At 41.5% G+C, this 18,794-nt stretch overlaps 1 protein-coding gene across 5 annotated transcripts in view; it reads left to right on the top strand.

Annotated features, from left to right (window-relative positions):
• The window catches only part of tanc2a (tetratricopeptide repeat, ankyrin repeat and coiled-coil containing 2a), a 58,129-nt gene extending 41,750 nt beyond the window's left edge, over positions 1–16,379 (top strand). For 4 of the 5 annotated variants that reach the window (XM_088344786.1, XM_088344794.1, XM_088344777.1 and 1 more), the window contains 12 exons: positions 192–329; positions 427–525; positions 2,022–2,213; positions 3,354–3,447; positions 5,657–5,790; positions 5,871–5,994; positions 8,078–8,253; positions 8,320–8,452; positions 10,707–10,798; positions 10,870–11,004; positions 11,095–11,195; positions 13,173–16,379. In XM_088344786.1, the coding sequence (XP_088200912.1) occupies positions 192–329; positions 427–525; positions 2,022–2,213; positions 3,354–3,447; positions 5,657–5,790; positions 5,871–5,994; positions 8,078–8,253; positions 8,320–8,452; positions 10,707–10,798; positions 10,870–11,004; positions 11,095–11,195; positions 13,173–14,739 (2,985 nt within the window). In that variant the 3' untranslated portion in view covers positions 14,740–16,379. The remainder of the gene's footprint in view (positions 1–191; positions 330–426; positions 526–2,021; positions 2,214–3,353; positions 3,448–5,656; positions 5,791–5,870; positions 5,995–8,077; positions 8,254–8,319; positions 8,453–10,706; positions 10,799–10,869; positions 11,005–11,094; positions 11,196–13,172) is intronic. The other variant, XM_088344767.1, reaches the window with a different exon arrangement.
• Positions 16,380–18,794: the final 2,415 nt, after the last annotated feature.

The following is an 18,794-nucleotide window of genomic DNA, read 5'->3' as shown; positions in this document are numbered from 1 at the left end:
ATGTCAGACTTTTGATGGAAGGGAAGCTTTCACTATAATTTGAAAGAAATCAAGTCATATCCCTTATAAAGTAAATATAAATTCAAATTTACAAAAAAATCTGTAATTTGTATCTGATTAAAATACCTTGCTCGTCCTCCTGTCTATCACTGAAAATGAGTTGAAATGATTCATGTATTTTCCTCTTGCAGGTGAGCAGATTGCTGATCATGAGCGGTGCTGATGTGGATTATCGGAGTGGTGTCCTTAACAACGCCCCCTTGCTGTGTGTCCACGCTCATTTGGGCCATAAGGATGCTGTCGCCCTTTTGCTTGACCATGGTGCTCAGGTATTCAACACAAATAATTAACAGAAATGACTGATATTTTGTGTACAAATTATTAGATTTGATTGGTTGAAGCCTAAAATGTTCACAATTTGTGTAGGTGGATATTCAATCGCAAGACGGGTTGACTGCCCTTGGATTTGCTGCTTCAGCTGGACATCTGGATGTTATCACTTTGCTTAGTCAGCATAAAGCCAAGGTAAAAAAATGCCTTACAGTAATCAAACAACAAAAATAAAGGTTTAGAATTTTAACAACGTTGAATTTATATTGAAGGCTGTTTCAGAGTCAACTATGAAAGATGAAAATATGCTGTATAAGAATGTTATAGGAGTACTTATTTTCTACCCATTACCCATTCTACACAGTATGAATACATTTCATTATTGAAAAGTACTTAAAATATAAATGTTGCATAGTAAACATTATAACTTCCTTTTAGGGAGCAAAATGCACAACTGAAAAACATGGTGGGGAGATTGGACACACCTATCTCAATTACTAACCGATTGGGCCTCCTCTAGTGGACGGAGTGGTGCCAGGCCCTAACAGATTAGTTACAGGCAATAGTTACTTCAATAGAAAATTAATTCCATTACCCCAGATTACTGACACAAAAAAGGAGTGCATCACTCTGAAAGTAACTATTTAGCTACAAATTACCGAAAACACTTGCATATAAGCCAACGCCCTAAAACTGTTTTAAAATTGCCACATCATTAAAAAAAATGTGTGTGAAAAAATTGTCCATCAAACTGTAGAACCAGTGAAACCTCCACATTGTTGTGTAGTCTTGATAGCTTGCAAACAAACACTTAGCAGAGACACTCCATATCCAGCCCGACCAAACCCAGGCCTGAACCAGCTCTAGCCTGACCAATGAACTTGATTTGAGGGACTGAGCCTGAAGCAAACCCAGAGTTTTTATATTTCATTTGAGAGGACTCAGTTGGAGGAAGGGTGATTTGGGACAAACCCGCGCCACCGAACAAGGTGACGAAAGCGGTAATGGGGGACGTGATGGGGGGATGGAATCCATCGCACAGATGCTCCACCGCTCGATACTTAAACCACAACAGCAAGACATCCTTAAGACAAGTAAAAAAAACATAGAACAATCACAGTAGGATAATTATTTTTTTTACAAGTCAGCGAGAAGCCTGGCCCAACCCGATCCCGTAATTGTTGACATTTTAGGCCCGACTCAAACCAAAAACAATTTGACAGTAATGCGTAAAACACCAAAATGTTCAACCTCACCTGTTAGTTTCATTCACAAATTCAGTGTGGTGGTCTGTTGAGCCACTGATATGCCTTACTCTTTATTTTGACTTGCATCTCTTGTGTAAAAGACAAGTCATGTTATTTATAGCCCTTAAACACAAAATGTCTTATATTCTATATTCATGGAATCACTATTGTACTGCTTTACTTCATTACTTATACCTATTCTTTTTCAATACGGAATTTAAAGAATCTTACAGTGCTGGTGCTGTAGTATTCAAACCTTCCGCTCGATAAGGCTGTGAGCATAAAAGCACTCGTCTTCTCCCGTCTGAAACAAGTGCTTTATAATACAAGTAGAAGGGGCCTAACTGAAATAATTGTTAGATTTATTTATTTTTCATATTATTGACCAGTATTGATAGTTGAAGGTTAATGTAAAAACCCTAATGTGTGTCTGGGTACGTTTAGGTTGGTCACGTTGACAGCTCAGGTCGGTGCTCTGGTGTGCATGCAGCTCAGCGGGGCCACCTGCATGTTCTACGTTTCCTTCTCAAGCACACTGACTGGAGCTGCACCTCTTGCTGTGGCCAGAGGGCGGTGAGCAGGAACCAGGCTCTGCAGCAGGCGCTGACAGCAGCAGCCAGCATGGGTCACACTGAGGTACGGATAGGCGTTGATGTACTGTATATGTTTACTACATAGGGTGTACCAGACTAGTGCATGAATTTAAAATTACATTAAAAGCTTGTGTTTATGGAGACATATGAATGCATTAAAACACTGCACTAAAATGTGCCTCTGAACAAATTCGCAAAATATCATATGTTATGGCAATCAAACCTGAGTAGTGGCAGCAAGAGCACAGACGTGTTACCAAGAGACCACCAGTGGTACAGATGACAATCCAAATGGCATTATAGCTTATCCCATTATCACAATAATTTTACTCACGGTGCCATAATACTGATTTGCATAGTTAAGTCAAGTGTATAGCCCTTAATCACAAGAAGTCTCAAAGGGCTGCACATACCAATGACTTTTACATACTGCAAACTATTACACCATCCCCTGATCTCAACACCTCAGCATGAGGAAAATGAAGAAACCTTGAGAAGGGACCGCACATGAGGTAATCCTCGTTCCAGAATGACCAGGCAGCAATGGATGTTGTAATTTAAGGGACTAAGCACAAAGCAAACCCAATTTTTCATATTTGACTTACGATAAATCCAGAGGGGGTAGAGTGAATTTGGTAGACTCCGCCCCTCCAGTGCCGTTTGCGAGTGTGCACCCAGTCTGCGAAAGCAACACAGAAACCTTTGCGCAAAACAATCGAAACAAAACAATGATAAGGATGAAGATGAACACTTGTTTATTTATAAACTCATGGAATAGCCAACATGGCATCACATATAACTGGATTTCAATAAAGTTTTGTCTCTGCCGTAAACAAGCAGCGGCACTCATTCACACCTCGGGAATCAAAAGAGAAACCCGGCCCGGCTGAAAACCAAACTTAATTATTGACATTTTGTGCCCGACTTGACTGGAATTTCCAGTAGGGCTGGTCTTAAATAGCGTACAAGGTGAGATCTTTACACAATATCCCACCAAATTAATATTGCTCTTATTACTACTAAACCATTGCATGCCAATCATTAGCACTGTTATGCTATCATTGATTGGTACGTGTCATTTTAGGGGTTTTGGATAAACCATGGCAATCTATGCAGTCATATGTGGTAATGAAGTTATGAATATATTTCACAAAATCAACATTATTAGGGTTTTTTTTTGTAGATTGTATCATATCTGCTGGACCCGCCAGAGGAAGATGATAAAGAGGAAGATAGACCTGGTATCAACACACCTGATGGTCTGTGGGGTGAGACAGGTATGAAAGATTGTGCAATACAACAAAATGTGTCAGCATTGAAGCAATTTTAAAATTGATTTGTGTTTTTTGATATTGTGTTATTGTTTGCACCGGTTATTGTAACCGTGTTCTATACACTGTCTGAGTGACCAAGGGTCACGACAGGGGATCATCTTTTCATGCTGCTTCAATCATTGATCCAAGCTCATCGGCATCTCACAACATACTGTCTTTAGGAATGGGTGTTACCTTTAATGTCCCCGGTCAACTCCTCACACAGACAGTAGTTTTGCCTATTGGTGCCTACCAATATTCCCACGGTTATCAACAATTCATACTGCAGCATGGCTAATTTGAGCAATTCTATCTAAATAGACCTAAATTGTCAGCCCACTCGGATATCTAATCAAGTTGAATTTTCAATTTAGAATGCCAAAATTGAATAAATGTGTGTCTATTTTGTCCCTGCCTTTTTTATTTATGCTAGCATGATTACATTTTATTATTATATTCAGCAGCTTTACTGATGAGAACATTCACAGCCAAGATTTTAATCAATCGGCTCCATTTAACACCGGTTTAAAGGGACTTTGCTGTTATTCATTTTTTGATCAATCTTTTTGTTTTCATTTCACTACTCTTTCCTTCGATGTGTATACTGTCTGTGGAGTTTAATGTTTTACTCAAGTTTAATGCCCACACTTTACAAAATCAAATCCACCCTATCAATACTGTACTGTAAATTTGTAATTTTGTTCTTGTTTGTAACTTGAAAACACACTTGGGACTTTATATTTTCATAAAACTGCTGTTAACAGTGTGGTCGAATTGTCATGAACCAGAACAGAATCAGGACCCAAACGCGTGACGTTACTCACACAAGCCTTTTATTTTACGGGAAATGGGGGGTCATGCATGTTAGGCAGCAGTCTGGCGTGAAATGATAGGAAGCCAGAGGCAGACAAGATCGACACCAATTGCCCGAGTTGATTTTGGACAGACGGGGTCGATATCGGACAGGACGGGACAGACACGTTAGATCATAAAAAACAGGATATCGAAGATCAACAGGATACACTAAACAGGAACGAAATCTGTAGAAAGTAATAAACAGGACAAAAATAGACAGAAACAAAACTGGAAACCAAAATTAAACAGGACAAAATCAGCGGGAACAATACTGGACAGGAAATACCAACAGGAACAGGACCGAGGCGAAACCCACGTCTTGCGGGGCAGAAGTTCGTTGACGGACTGACAAAGGGATAGTGAGAGCACTGATCCTAAATAGAAGGGAAGCCAATCCGTCAACGACGAGCAGTTGGCACCAAACGGGCGGGGCCAATTGGGCGCAATGGCAACCGTGACACGAATAGTAGATCTCAACGCTCAAACTGTTCAAAAGTACAGAAATGAGATGCGGTAAAACTGAGGTGAAGCTACAGACAATGTCAGGTTTTGGGTCGGTGATGTAGACCATGGCATCAAACAAAGACAATAATACATTTTTTAAAAAGGCAACATTTGAAAATGTAAATGTCCAGAATTAGATAAAAAAAGATTAACACTAACACACAAGGACAAACATGTCGCAAAGACGTAACATAAAGATCCAAATTGGACCGAGAGAAAGTTGGTAATAAGTTTGTATTTTAGGAAAACGGTAAGGTGCATGCAAGGGGAAGAACCTATCCACCCCATTGCAAAACTGTGCAGGAACTGGAGGACAACATTTTTGCCTAAAATCTTTGTGAAGAAAAATAGAATAGAATAGAATAGAATAGAATATACCTTTATTGTCATTGCTACAAATGGGCTAACATATTGTGACAACGAAATTGGGCATGACACTCCAGTTTTACACATTCATAGTGAGGTATGAGCAAGAAGATAAAGGAACAGAGAAGATAATGTTATAAGACAAGGGGGATAAGGCTATAGTTATAATTTACATGGTATTTACACAAGAAATGTCGGCATGTGGGATGTTACATACAGGGTTGTCGTGATAACGTTGGTATCGTAACGGTTGTGCAATATTGCATTTGGTGCAAAAATGATTTATTATTAATAAAATACAGTATACATATTTGCTTGTTTGAATGCATATACGATTTTTATTTTGTGCTGATGTATTGCTTTGCATTCACCAAAATTTGTTTGTTTTTCCATACAGGATGACATTGAATTGAATGTTTTTTATATCGATTCTCACATGTTTCCATAGCCCTGACAGCTGCTGCGGGGGGTGGTAGGTTGTCAATTTGCAAGCTGTTGTTGGATCAAGGTGCTGCTCTGGAGCAAGGCAGCAGACGGAATGTCTTACCATTGTTCTGTGCGGTCCGACGGGGACACTGGCAGGTAGAGATGAATATCACACGACATAAACAGGTGTTTGTGACTGTTAGCGTCTGTCTAATTATTATGCTGTATCCTCTTAGGTTGTGGAGTTTTTATTAAATCACGGGGCGCAGGTCAACACGGTGGACGGGCATGGCCGCACTGCTTTGATGACGGCAGCCTCGGAAGGTCACATGACCACAGCCAAATTGCTCTTAGATCACGGTAAAGACAAACTCAGCTTAGCACAACAGACCATTAAACAAAACAACAAAACCAAAGACTTCACTTCTAACCTATTTATACAAATAGAGTGGTACCTCTTTATCCTAGCATCTCTTAACACGAGAATTCTGGTATACGAGTTTCATTTGTCACAAAAATCTTGCTCACTATACAAAAGAAAATACAGTTCACGAGCAGTCCCAAAGGCTACCACTAGTGACTGCTCATCGATCGTGACTGCTCATTGTCGACATCAATTCGTCCAATTATCGCATGCAAAGAACTGGCAAAAAAAGCAACTAAGAAAAAATTGTGCTGTAAATCTTTTTGTGTATGAGTTCATTTAAAGTTACAGTAACTTTAATTTTAAGTGTGCAGTAAGGGACTATAAGTGTCTGTGGAGTAGAGGTCGCACCAGTCAAAAAATGCTAGATTGAAAATGAAAAAACATGGATAAATCACACTCGGAGTTAAGTCACCCAAAACACCAAAAAGATACATGTCATCTAGAAAAGCATTTTAAATAAAATAGAGAACAGGCTGAATAAGTTTGTACGGTATAGAAATGTTACATGCCAGTTAATTTCAGTAACAACCTAGCATATTTATTCAGATAACTTTCCTCCGGACACTCCGGTTTCCTCCCACATTCCAAAAACATGCATGTCAGGTAAATTGGCCGGTCCAAATTGTCCCTAGGTGTGAATGAACGAGTACGTTTTCTGTCCCTGTGTGCCCTGCGATTGGCTGGCAACCAGTTCAGGGTGTCCCCTGTCCACTGCCCGATGATTGCTGGGATGGGCTCCAGCACCCCGCGACCCTACTGAGGATAAGCGGTGTAGCTAATGAGATGAGATGAGAACTCTACCATAAGAAAATGCTTACCATTCTATCAGCTTCACTCCAAATCACTAAATCCAATTAGTATTCATCCTCAATGTCACTTTAGCGGTAAACAACTCCAACTCGGGAGGAAAACAATACGCCGCTTAACTTCCTCTTTCCACATGGGAAAATGTCCCCAGACAACAGGGCAAGGTTGAAATGATCAATGCAGGCATAGAGCGCCGTTTTGCAGTGTAAAAATATCAGGTGAAGTGATATACAGTACTGGTAATAAAATTTAAAACTCAATGATTGTGATTGTTGAGTTGGGTCTGGCTGGAGTTTTTTAGGCCTGATCCTATCTCTAATAAATGTTACAATCACAACACACTGCTATTTACTCACAGCAAGAAAGACTATATAGAATACCGCGTCAATGATGACGTTGTTGTTTGCTGCCACTGACCGAGAAAATCCGGATTAGAGCCAAAATGGGCAAGACGTGATTGTTTTTTTGTAACTATTCTCCTGTTACAATTATACAGACTGCACAATTTGAAATAATCCAAAAATGTAGAAGTTGACAGGTATGTGATCCCCGTGTACTCATCCTTGCTCCTTGGGGTTCAGTGTCTTGCCCAAGGACACTTCCACATTTAAAGGAGCCAGAAATTAGTGCTTTACCTCCTGAGCTACTGCAGCCCATTACTAAATATTTTATTCCATTGTATTTTATGCATTGTTTATGCCTGTGTATTAGGTGTGTGTGTGGGGGATAAAGGAGGGGATTTAGTTTTCCTATGTTTTTATACAGCACTTTGAGTGGCGTTTTATTGCCTAAAAAGTGCTCTACTAATACAGTTAATTTGATTTATATCAGGGCAGCACGGCGGCGTGGTGGTTAGCACGTGTGCAGCACAGTTCTGGGTTCATGGGTTCAAATCCAGCTACCAAGCTTCCTGTGTGGAGTTTCTCCCCGTGCTTGCGTGGGTTTCCTCCGGGCACTCCGGTTTCCTCCCACATTCCAAAAACGTGCATGTCAGGTTAATTGGCCGGTCCAAATTGTCCCTAGGTGTAAATGAGCGAGCGAATTGTCTGTCCCTGTGTGCCCTGCGACTGGCTGGCAACAGTTCAGGGTGTCCCCTGCCCACTGCCCGAAGATGACTGGGATGGGCTCCAGCACCCCTGCGACCCGACCGAGGATAAGCGGTGCAGATAATGGATGGATGGATGATTTATATCATCTGTTTGCTTTCAGGTGCATTCTTAGATCAGGCTGACAAGGAAGGCCTAACTGCTCTGAGCTGGGCATGTCTGAAAGGTCAGCTCTCATTGGTCAAAGAGCTGGTGGTGAGAGGTTCAGCAACTACACACAGCGACCGCAGTGGTCGGACCCCTTTAGATCTGGCTGCGTTCTGCGGTGATCCGGAAGTGGTCAGTAAAACCTTGTAGGACAGGATTATAACAATGCAGCTTACTCATGTTTGCATCCCCCATCAGGTGAAGCATCTGGTTGATCACGGAGCCTCTGTTGAGCACGTGGACTCCAGCGGGATGCGACCGCTAGATCGAGCGGTGGGATGCAGAAACACCTCTGCTGTCATCGCTCTACTTAAAAAAGGAGCCAAGATTGGTAATTCCGTTTTTTTATGTATTCACAAGTGTTGCAACTAACTACAGTGGCCCCTCTACATACGAGATTAATTTGTTCCTGAATAGAGCTCGGATCTATAATTCATTGTATCTTGTTTAAAATTTCCCTGTGACAAATAACTGAAATTCAATTAATTTGTTCCCTGTCTCCCAAAACCACCCAGGGAAACCTCTGTTAGCTCTATAACATATCTTGCTGATCACCAAACACACATTGAACAAGTAATTGAACATGAAAGTACGGTAAGAAGATGCAGGGTTCCTACAGGTGCTTGAAATCTTTGAAAATCTTTCAATGTCACATCTTCAAGGAATGAAAAGACCTTTAATTCTGGGTGAAGTGCTTGTAAATGCTTGAAATGTTCTAAAGTCTGCTTATAAATGATGCTGACACTGCTCTCCGGTGGCTTGGCTAAGCCATTGTATTTATTTTTTCTTTGTGATTAACGGCAACTGGCATTTGTTCGTACGGCAACTTCCTATAAAGCGCCATCGCCCCCTACAGGTCGCGCCCAAGAAAACAGGTGCATGCTACACCTAAACAGGGCACTATGGAATGTAGATTAGTGCAAGGACTACGTATCAATTATGGACATTTATAATGGGCCATTTAAAAAAATTAAGGTAGCGTTCCTGCAACTGAAAATGTAAGATACACATTACCATCCTTTTTACCCTACACCGACTTTATATGGGGAGAGATTTGTCTCAAAATCAAATAAAATCAAATATATTCACAATTTACTCAAGATCGAAAAATCATATGTCTTGATAAAGGCACATGTATGATTAAAAATCGCATATGTACATCGCAAATATATTTCTGTCTCTTCAAAATACATGATTCAAATCGGATTCTTTAATTTATTGGTATTGGAGAAATTAGAAAATTGGTTTTGATAAATCCTCACTTGTACTTGAATTTGGCCATGAATAAGAACCTTGAAGATAATATTAACGGAATAAAATGTGAGTTTATTATGAACACTCACCATGGAGGAACTCGGCAGTTACTAACATAACAAAAGTGTATGCATTGTTGGTGAGAAGTGCGGTAGCACGATAAACTGTTGATGGTACTTTGGCACTTACTGTGTATCCCAAAATTATAGTTACTGTTAATTTAAATGAACAAACACTTTTTTTATTCGTTTTTTATTTCTTTTCTTTTTTTACTGTTTAATTGTTAGTCATTTAGGTGGACATTGAATAATTCTGAAGTTATCAGGACACTTCTGGAGTCAGTTGGCTGAGCTGAGAAAACGGGTACAATATTTTTGAAACACCTGTTTTTTTTGTTTTTTGTTTTTTTTGTCGTAAATATAATAAACCGTTGACATAATTTGGTTCCACTTCAGGATTATGTCTCACGTGTTCTTAGAAAACATTTTCAATTTTTACTTTTAGTTTGAAGCCTGAAATATGGCATCCATCCATCTATTATCTGCACCGCTTATCCTCAGTAGGGTCGCTGGAGCCCATCCCAGCTATCTTCGGGCAGTGGGCAGGGGACACCCTGAACTGGTTGCCAGCCAGTCGCAGGGCACACAGAGACAGAAAACTCACTTGCTCATTCACACCTAGGGACCATTTGGACCGGCCAATTAACCTGACATGCATGTTTTCGGGATGTAGGAGGAAACCGGAATACCCGGAGAAAGCCCACGCAATCACGGGAAGAACATGCAAACTCCACACAGGAGGTTCGATCTCATGATCTCGGAACTGTACCACAGATGCGCTAACTACTGCGCCTCCGTGCTGCCCTGAAATGTGGCAATCTGACATAAAGTTCTTGGGTGGGGTTTACTTTTGTTATACACAGTAAATTTGATGGCAAATCGTAGACGATGCCCAATAGTACATCTTCGCTAGGTCACTTACACGAACGTCACACTCATAATGTCTTTTATTTTCTACTTCATTTTTATTGACATGATCTTCTGGAACAAGATAATGCTGGCAGTGAGTGGTTTCCTATGGTAGCTGGAGTTTCTCATAACTTGTCCGCAAGATTTTTGCTCGAGAGACATCTCACATCTGAAATTACTCGTATCTTGACTAGCTTGTATGTAGACGGGCCACTGTAGAGCCCTATTATACATTTACAGTAGATAACATCGAAAGAGAAGCAATTCTGTGTGCATGAACTGACATTTTTTTATCTTTTATTTGGTTGTCTCCATGGTTTTGAATGGAGTAATGTCTACATCTTTTGTTTCCATTGTTTTTAGGACCCGCTACCTGGGCCATGGCTACATCCAAACCAGATATTTTAATTGTTCTTATCAGTAAATTAGTCCAAGAAGGAGACAAGTTGTACAAGGTAACACATAAACACATAAATGACAAACTGAAGTCTAAAATCAATACATGTCTGTAAATGTGCGAATGTAGCAAGGTAACGTGAGAGAAGCTGCTGATTCTTATCAGTCGGCACTCCAGAAGTTTCCAACCGACAAGCTGAAGACATTCCGACAGTTAAGAGTGTGTGTGCTCCTCAACCTCTCGCGTTGTCGCCGCAAGATGAACGTGAGTGGCTCTTTATCTCGCTCTGCCGTCAACACACGAGCACACTTTTTCAATGTCTCGTTTATAAACCTGTTGAATTTTCGCTTTCAGGATTTTGGCCTCGCCGAGGAGTTTGCCACCAGGGCTTTGGAGCTAAAAGCCAAATCGTATGAGGCCTTTTATGCCAGAGCACGTGCAAAACGGAGTCGAAGGTAACCCCTTCATACTGATTCCTATTATAACAGGGATCTCAAAATGATAGTTTGAAGCCACAGCACAACAGTTGCTGTGACATGCAACCCTTCATTAACAGAGAGGCCCGACAGCATACACCGGTTTACCCCCTCTGTATCATATGCATTGATATCCCTCATTCTTACCTATCCTTCACCATTCACATCTATCCCTTGCACACACTCTTGCATCCATTTATTTATCCGACCACACATCCTGAGCATTTTTCACTCTATCCATCCACCATTTATGGGTCTTCCTCTCATTTTATTTCCTACTACTTCTGCACTACATACTCTGTCAAATGGCCTCCATCCATTCTTTCCATAAGTTATTTTCCTTAATTCCTCATTCCTTAACCTATCCAATAGTGTCATTCCACACATACTACGCAAACATCCCATTTCAAAGACATTTAACGTATTATGCTCATTTACTCTCAAACCCCACGACTTTGAGCCATACACCACTGGTGGTACCACCACACTTTTATACAATCTTCGCTTTACATCTGTACATTTGAACACTCTGTTCATCAAACCCATGGTGTTGCACCATTTCACCCACCCTCTTCATAACATCCTCCTCCAAACCACTTCCTGCTGCCTCATGCAAACTCAAACTACATATCCATTTTGGCGTCAGAATACGCTAAGATTTACTTGATCTGCCCAAGACATTTTTTTTCACCAAGCAAGGTATATTGCACCAAAATTTAGCACACTTCTTCTGTAAAATCTGTACTCTCGTTTGCCCTATGGATTGAGTTAGTTTGTTGTTCCTGTATGAATGGCAATGGCATGTTTATTGGCATTCTGACTCTATAGACCACACAATAAATGAAAATAATTTGAAAAAATAGTCAATGAAAATGACACCAACACTTTACCTTGTTGTCATGTGAAGTGTCACCATCCCCAACTTGTTGCGCTCCAAAGGACAGCTCTATTTATAAAACTGCCACTTCCGGCTCCAAAACAGCTCTTCGGATTTTTTTGTTGTTTTAATGATACATTATCCATAAGGATAAAACATTATGCACCAAATCATTTATTAATATGTAATTTCATATGTTTTGCAGTTGATCACTGAAAAATCCAGGATATTTCAATTAAAATATTCACAGGTCTATAATAAAATGTAAAATACAAAACAGTTCTAGCTTTTTACACACTGAACGGATCGAAAAACAACAAAAAATCCCTGTTAATGCAAAACAGTAAAATAAAAATATGTCCTATTCAGTGCATTAATTATATAATAAAATACAAAATAATAACTATTTACAATTATATTTTAACTAATTTAGACACAGATCGTCTGAAAAAACAGAAAATATATCATTTAAAACAAGTAAACCCAAAAAATCTGCAGTCCCAAAGATTGAGAGAACTCTGTATTGGAACAATCAATATCATTAAAATACATCGAAATTTGGCTCATCAACAAGATGGCGGACCATTATGTCACCTCCCTCTAGACCAGGGTGCTCAAACTCTTTTTAATTGGCCAGAGCTATGGTCTGTGTGAGGTAGAGGTCAAATTGTATTTTCCACAAGATAAAACTATTTTACTGTTCTCATATATCTTTTTAATATGTACATTACTTTCATCTTTTTTTTTGTCTTCCGTATTGAACTTAATTATTACCTAAGACCTATAGATAGATCCCTTTCCATGTTTATAAAGTTACTCGTGCATTGTCAAAGTAGAATGGCAGAATTCATGTCAGTTTATAGCAGCCCATTGACACATTGAATGAAAAAGTTGTAGAAACCCTGTACAAAATCGAACTAGGTACATGTTAGAGTTCTCGTTTTTGAGAAAAGTAACTGCGTTTCGGGAACTGCGTACCTAAGTAACGCAATAGTCCCAACATTAGTCGTATGGAAACGAGGGGAAAATGTCAACTGTCTTTTATGTTTTCAACACTCCACCATTTCTCCAAATTGTAGGCAGTTTTACGCAGCCTTGGAAGATCTGCTGGAAGCCAGCCGTCTGTGTCCCTCAAACCGGGAGATTCAACGGCTGCTGTCACGGGTCAAGGAAGAGTGCCGTCAGCAAGACTCTTACGCTCCCTCGGCGCAGAACGTTAGTCGAGGAAACGCGCCAAATGGAGCAAAGGTCGCTGATTCGGAATACCTGCAGGTTCACGCCAATGAGGCCTTTGACCACGACAACGAAGAAGACATAAATCAGTGGAAAGGAGATTCCGTCTACGGCCGTCCAGGAGCGCAGGCGGCGCCATCCCTCTCCCCGACTCATAACGCGTATTCTCCCGAGTCAAGCCCCACCCATTTGCCGTCTTCTTCACCCTCTCATCCTTCACCCTCGTCTTATCTCCGTTTCGGTTCTCCGACCTCACCACAGCAGCTTCTGCAGCCCACCAGCCCCAATTTGGAACGCAAGTTCTTATCCTCACACCATGCTGACCAGAACCATGCAATACAGCATCATGCGTCCAGGTCTTTTCAGAACCCAAACCAGTGGATGCAACCGGCCAAAGTCCAGCTTGTCAGAACGGGTCAACCCAGTTCAGCAGTGCACTCCAGCGCGGTTTTGGAAAGTTCCACCTACTCCCAGTTTGCACAACTGCCACAAGAACTTGCTGAACTCGGGGAGGGCATGTGTCCAAATCCTTTTGATTTGAGCCAGCAGGCACATGTAGGACTGTACCGTCAAGAGAGAGCAGATTTTGACCCGGTTTACCAGTCAAAATCGGCATCCGGCTTCGGGGCGGGGATAAGCCGCTTTGGCCAGTCGCGTCAGTGCAGCCGCAACCAATCTAAAGCTGCCTACTACCTGATGGAAGTGACTGAAATGGCAAAAGCTCCACCTGAGGATCCCCACTACCTTCACCAAGCGGCTCTACGTCACCCGCTTAGTGCTCACTCAGACTCTCCTGCCCTTCCTCAAAAAGAATTCATCCACCCCCAGAGTACCAACATTTATTTTCCTTCCAGCTGGCAGCCGGCCAACCGGGGCCCGGATTTCAGGACATCTACCTCCACCCACCATGTAGACTTACCTTCACTGATCGGTCACATTGACGATCTGGTACTCAACTCCTCCCCCCAGTCAGAGAGCGTCGTCGGAGGGAGGACTTATCCTGGGGAGCCCTCTCGGTCATCCAGGAATACGCCCTACATGGGTCTTAATGACAAGTCTTCAAGGGTGCAGCAGCAAATTCCGCCAACGTCCTCACCGGGCCTCAGCCCCTCTCGTTCGTGGGCCGTATCCTCGGTGGACACTATCGTCACGTCCCCCGGAAAACAAGGCGGCGAGCTGAACCCGTCGCAACAGGCCTTCTCTATTGCCTATTACAACCGCAGCAACAACAACGGACACTATGACAGGCAGCTCCCCTACTATGACATGTTGCCGTGCAACAGTCCCCAAGTTGCCAGTCAGAAACTGCCTTACATCGACGTAAAGTTGGCACGCACGCTGCCGGTCAACAGAAAGACTTGCCCCACGTCACCTGTCAAAGCCAAGAGACCCTTTGTGGAGTCCAATGTATAGAGAAAAGTAAACATATGCAGTGTGATTGAAGAAAAGGGGAAGACGAATGAAAACTACAGAGTTGGTTTTGATGTCGCCTCGTTGTAGCTGAGAATTGCGCATGGTGAAAAGACCGATTAGACCGATATTGGAATAGCGTTATGTCGTCCAAGGAAAAGGAAGAATGGGAACTTCTATAGTGGACCTTTTTTTTTTTAATCCCTGACTTTCTTTGTACACACATAGCAACTTGACGCCTTCACCGAAGGGCTGCACAAGCACTTACCCTGCCCCCTCCCTGGGAAATCTGGAGGAAAAACCAGGACAGGTTAAGAGCAGTAAGCTGGACCACCATGGTTTACACATTATGCCGTTCTAGCGTACTGTAATGATCGGCGCTGGCTGTAGTTATATGGCCCCTAGCTACAACTTGAGAGGCTGCGCTGTCACCTCATGGCTCTCTGAAAAAAAGAATATCTTTTTTTAGGTGATTTGTAAAATATGTACATTTGTTTGTGTTTGTCTTCAAAAAAGTCTTCAGAAAAAAGATTGAATTGATTTTTTCCTTACATTGTTCTGTGTTGAGAATCAGGCAACCTGTAGTCATAATTTATCTCCACATGGGTTACTACATGTGTATTAAGCCAACATTGACGAGACAACAAAATCATTGGATTAAAAACTTCAACACAGTAAAGTTATTTCAACATTACGTATTTTCTTCTCAGTTGTGCAATTTAAAACTTAGAAACTAGCTATGCAAATGCCCTTTCTACATTCTTACATTTGTGATTGTACCCAAGCGTTTGGCCCAATCTCCAAACATAAGAACCCATCCATCCATTTACTGGATCGCCATTCCTCACTAGGGCTGCGGGTTGTGCTGGAGCCCATTCCAGCCGTCTTCAGGCTGTGGGCAGGGGACACCCGGAACTGGTTGCCAGCCAGTCGCAGGACACACAGAGACAATAATTTACACAGTCATTTATACCTAGGCACAATTCACCTACCATGCATGTTTTTAAAATGTGGGAGGAAACCCACGCAGGAATAAGGAGAACATGCAAACTCTAAAGTGGTAGCTGGTTTTGAACCCATGACCCCAAAACTGCGCCGTAGGCGAGCTAACCACTCAGCCGCCGTGCTGCCTCATAAGAACCCATTAATGACAAACCCATAGCACAAATTGCCGTCAGGTTCACACATTCCTCTATGACGCTGTTCAGCCTGTGCAGGGTCACATGCCTGACTTGTTGTTGCTTTCTTTAAAGTTTTGTAACTACATTTCTTTTTTGTCCGTTTCTGTTCAACAAGACGTTTAAACTTGGCATTTCTGTGCAGTTGTGTTATGACAATAAGGAATCCTGCAACACATTCGACATCAGTGATTTTGACCACTTAGAATTCGAGCACAGCTACTTGATTGGATGTGTTTAAAAAAAGGAATTCAATATCATTGACAACTTGGCTGGCAGGGTGTCTTCATTCTGTACAATTTGTGAGATTGTGATTGTGGGTTGTGCATGTCAATATGAATGTTAGAATACCCGTGTCAATCGGGATAAAGATGAATGAAATATGCTTTTGTGTACCGAGATGTCTTATTTTTTTTTTTGCGATTGTGATGTTATTGAGAGATTATCTGAAAAATAAAACACTTGAAAATATATCAACATCTGTTCTTTACACAATATTAAGCTGTCAATTCACGTAAACACATTGTGTACCGAGATGTCGGACAGACCCAAATGCAGGATACAAGGAGGCGTAAAAAGCGGGGGGGTGTTTATTCAATAAGCATTTTAGACAAGGGTTCGTGGAACCAGGACTGTTGAGGGGGGAAACTTATGGTGGCAAAAATCTTGAAAATGAGATTTAGTAGTACAGTGGAACCTCGGTTCTCCACCATAATCCGTTCCAGAACCCTGTTCGAAAAGCGATTTGTTCGAACACAGAAATCATTTTTCCCATTACAAATAATGTAAATCGTTTTAATCCGTTCCAACACCCTGAATGTTTACCTTTAAGACACAAATAACATAAATGTAACCCAGGCTAATCCTACGTTCGCGTAATCTTCCGTACGAAAGATTACGCTAACATGAACGTGTAAAAATAAAAAAAAAGGATAAAGAAAATAATTATGAATAGGATTTGTTTACCTTTGTGGTGGTCAGCAGAAGGCGCAGATGGACGGTGAGAGGGATGGAGGAGGAAGGAAAATGATTGTTTGGAAGGAGAGTCCCCTTCCATAAAAACTTCGGGGAGCTCTTCTGTCTGAGGGGTGCTCACACGTTCAAATCTCTTTGCTACGGATGACTGGCTACAGGATGTTCTTTTCTCTTAAAATATCTATCTAGTGACACTTGCTTCTGCCTTCTTTTTAGCACTTTTCGGAAGTGGTTCTGACTGTCATTAAAGTCATGATGGCTCTGGTGGCTGCAGCTTCATCGGTGTGGTGAAATTCTGTAACTCGGCCCATTTGCTACACACTTGTTTAATCTCGTACGTCCCCTAGTGTATTGGAGGTGCAATTGCACCTGAAAAAATTGAAAGGAGTAAAAAAATTTGATGTGAAACATCCACCCTGGCGTTCGAACTCCGATTTTTGTTCGAACAACGAAGCAAGAATTTCTCGAATTTTTTGTTCGGACTCCGATTTGTTCGAACTGAGAGTCGTTCGAAAACCGAGGTTTCACTGTAGCTTTAAGAAGATGGTTGGGGAGGAAGATCTTGGAATAAGGAGGGGACTGCCGAGGAGAGGATACGTGGGAGAGAAACTTGGGAAGGTGGACTGGGGGTGGCGATGGTCTTGAAAAAAAGATTTAGGTGTAACGTTAAGAAGATGGATGGCGTGGAAGGTCTAGGGACGAGGAGGGAACTGACAAAGAAAGTCTTGGGAATGGAATTTTGTCATTTTGGAGAGTGAATATCTTGGGCAGTATTCAAAACAAATCAGCCTGGACAAGAGAGTGAATGAGAGGATGAGCGTATGCTTTAATATAGTCTATCTTTTCTTTGCTGATGATAAAGAATATAGATGACATCTAACCAATAGAGCTGTTCCGACACTGAACCTACAATTAATGACATTAAGCATTTCTGATTACAGTGGCTTGCGAAACTATTTGGCCCCCTTGAACTTTGTGACCTTTTGCCACATTTCAGACTTCAAACATAAAGATATAAAACTAATTTGTTGTGTAGCATCAACAATAAGTAGGACACAATCTTGAAGTGGAACACACTTTATTGGATATTTTAAACTTTTTAACAAATAAACACTAAAAAGTGGGTGTGCAAAATTATTCAGGCCCATTGAGTTAATACTTTGTAGCGCCACCTTTTGCCGCGATTACAACTGCAAGTCGCTTGGGGTATTTCTCTATCAGTGCTGCAAATCGAGAAACTGATCATTTTTCCCATCACTCCTTGCAAAACAGCCCGAGCTCAGTGAGGTTGGATGTTAAGCGTTTGTTGACAGCAGTTTTCAGTTCTTTCCACAGATTCTCAATTGGATTGAGGTCTGGACTTTGGCTTGGCCGTTCTAACACCTTGGTATGTTTTTGATGAACCATTACATTGTAGCTTTTACTTTATATTTTGTCTTATATCATTGTCTTGTTGGACGACAAATCTCCGTCCCAGTCTCAGGTCTTTTGCGGACTCCATCAGGTGTTCTTCCAGAATGGTCCTCTATTTAGCTCCATCCATCTTCCTATCAATTTTGACCATCTTCTCTGTCCCTGCTGAAAAAAGTAGGCCCAAACCATGATGCTGCCACCACCATGTTTGACTGTGGGGGTGCTGTGTTGAGGGTGATGAGCTGTGCTGCTTTTAGGCCAAACATAACGTCTTGCATTGTTGCCAAAAAATTCGATTTTGGTCTCATCTGACCAGAGCACCTTCTTCCACATGTTTGGTGTCCCTCCCAGGTGGCTTGTGGCAAACTTTAAACAACACTTTTTATGGATATCTTTAAGAAATGGCTTCCTTCTTTCCACTCTTCCATAAAGGCCATATTTGTGCACTATATGACTGATTGTTGTCCTATGGACAGATTCTCCCACCTCAGC

This window comes from Urocampus carinirostris, chromosome 1, assembly GCF_059441175.1.
Source record: "Urocampus carinirostris isolate Australia breed hairy pipefish chromosome 1, RoL_Ucar_1.0, whole genome shotgun sequence".
NCBI classification, from domain to species: Eukaryota; Metazoa; Chordata; class Actinopteri; order Syngnathiformes; family Syngnathidae; genus Urocampus; species Urocampus carinirostris.
This window is presented reverse-complemented; position numbering and strand designations above follow the sequence as displayed.